Source organism: Podarcis tiliguerta (assembly GCF_965153285.1).
Source record: "Podarcis tiliguerta genome assembly, chromosome: Z".
Classification (NCBI taxonomy): Eukaryota; Metazoa; Chordata; class Lepidosauria; order Squamata; family Lacertidae; genus Podarcis; species Podarcis tiliguerta.
The window spans coordinates 24,947,233-24,948,671 of NC_139553.1; the positions used below are offsets into that span (position 1 = coordinate 24,947,233).

Here is a 1,439-nt window from a genome sequence, read left to right on the forward strand (position 1 = left end):
TTCCTGTTTTCAGCATCGGCTAATTTGCCAAACATGGCATCTTTAGTACATAGTATAAATAATTTATTATCTTGCTAATTATGCTGTTTTAAATGCACATTTATATTTGATTTCCTTTTGTAATGTTTTCTGGTGGTTTGTTGTTGTTGTTGTTGTTTGTTGCTGGGAGCATGGGTTTATGGCTGAGAAATCTTCTATACAGCACAGTGTTAGGGTTCCATAGAAGGTTCACCCAGAAGTCCAACACCTGGTATTCCAGGGCCTCATCTTTTGGGTTTGTCTTCATCCAGAGGCAGATACCAGCTTACGGGAGGACCCTTCCTCAAGTTCCACACCGGAGCATACTTCTGTTTCTCCATAACCCGCTCTCTTTCACTCTTGCATAGGGAGTCCTTAGCCTCTGAACTTTTTGTCGTCTCCCATGCTTTGCAGTTCTCATAATCTCTCTTCCACCGCTTACAGGAAGGTGCCTCCCCATAGGTATACAGTGGTACCTCAGGTTACATACGCTTCAGGTTACATATGCTTCAGGTTACAGACTCCGCTAATCCAGAAATAGTGCTTCAGGTTAAGAACTTTGCTTCAGGATGAGAACAGAAATCATGCTCCGACGGTGCGGCAGCAGCAGGAGGCTCCATTAGCTAAAGTGGTGCTTCAGGTTAAGAACAGTTTCAGGTTAAGAACGGACCTCTGGAATTAAGTTCTTAACCCGAGGTACCACTGCAGTAGTAATGGAACAGATTTGGGATGCTCTTGCAATGTTTCCATTCAGACCAGTAGTCATTGCAGGCTCGTGGGGGCCTCCAGGTATCACTGTCAGCCATGCTGCTCCCTGCTCCATTTTCTGTTTTTAACTTTGCTGTCTTAAATGTGCATTCTGTAGTGACCTTTTTAATGGATCCGAACTACAAGAAAGAAGATTCCACCTAAACATTAGGAAGAACTTCCTGACAGTAAGAGCTGTTCGACAGTGGAATTTGCTGCCAAGGAGTGTGGTGGAGTCTCCTTCTTTGGAGGTCTTTAAGCAGAGGCTTGACAACCATATGTCAGGAGTGCTCTGATGGTGTTTCCTGCTTGGCAGGGGGTTGGACTCGATGGCCCTTGTGGTCTCTTCCAACTCTATGATTCTATGATTCTATGTTTTATTTTGAAATCTTTAAGATAGTATTTTAGTTTCCTGTTAATTATGTAGAATGTAGAATGTAGAATTATGTAGAATACCTTTTTAAACTTTCTTTTGTAATATTTAGTTCTGGATATATGTGTTTATATCAGTATAGAACTGATAACAACAACAACAACAACTTATTGGATCAAGTTGCCTTATGGGGAGTGCCAGAAACTTTCCAAGTTAGCACTCATTAGCATTCCAAATAGTGGCTGAGTTAAATTAGTCCATACGTTGATAGCTACAACAGGGTTTCTCAATAGAATTTTAG

General features: G+C 41.6%; 1 protein-coding gene across 1 annotated transcript; it reads right to left on the reverse strand.

Annotated features, from left to right (window-relative positions):
• Positions 1 to 259: 259 nt before the first annotated feature.
• LOC310669952 (synaptic plasticity regulator PANTS) lies at positions 260 to 833 on the reverse strand. The gene is made up of 2 exons (XM_083424414.1): positions 719 to 833; positions 260 to 484 (listed from the first exon to the last, which is right to left on the reverse strand). The coding sequence occupies exons 1-2, from the start codon at positions 822 to 824 to the stop codon at positions 264 to 266; spliced, it is 327 nt and encodes a 108-aa protein (XP_083280540.1). The 5' UTR covers positions 825 to 833; the 3' UTR covers positions 260 to 263.
• Positions 834 to 1,439: the final 606 nt, after the last annotated feature.

Coding starts and splice junctions, on each gene's coding strand:
- LOC310669952 (XM_083424414.1), bottom strand. CDS start 824: ATGGCTGACAGTGATACCTGGAGGCCCCCACGAGCCTGCAATGACTAC. Junction 485..718: donor GTTCCATTACTACTGCAGTG/GTACCTCGGGTT, acceptor AGGTACCACTGT/ATACCTATGGGGAGGCACCT.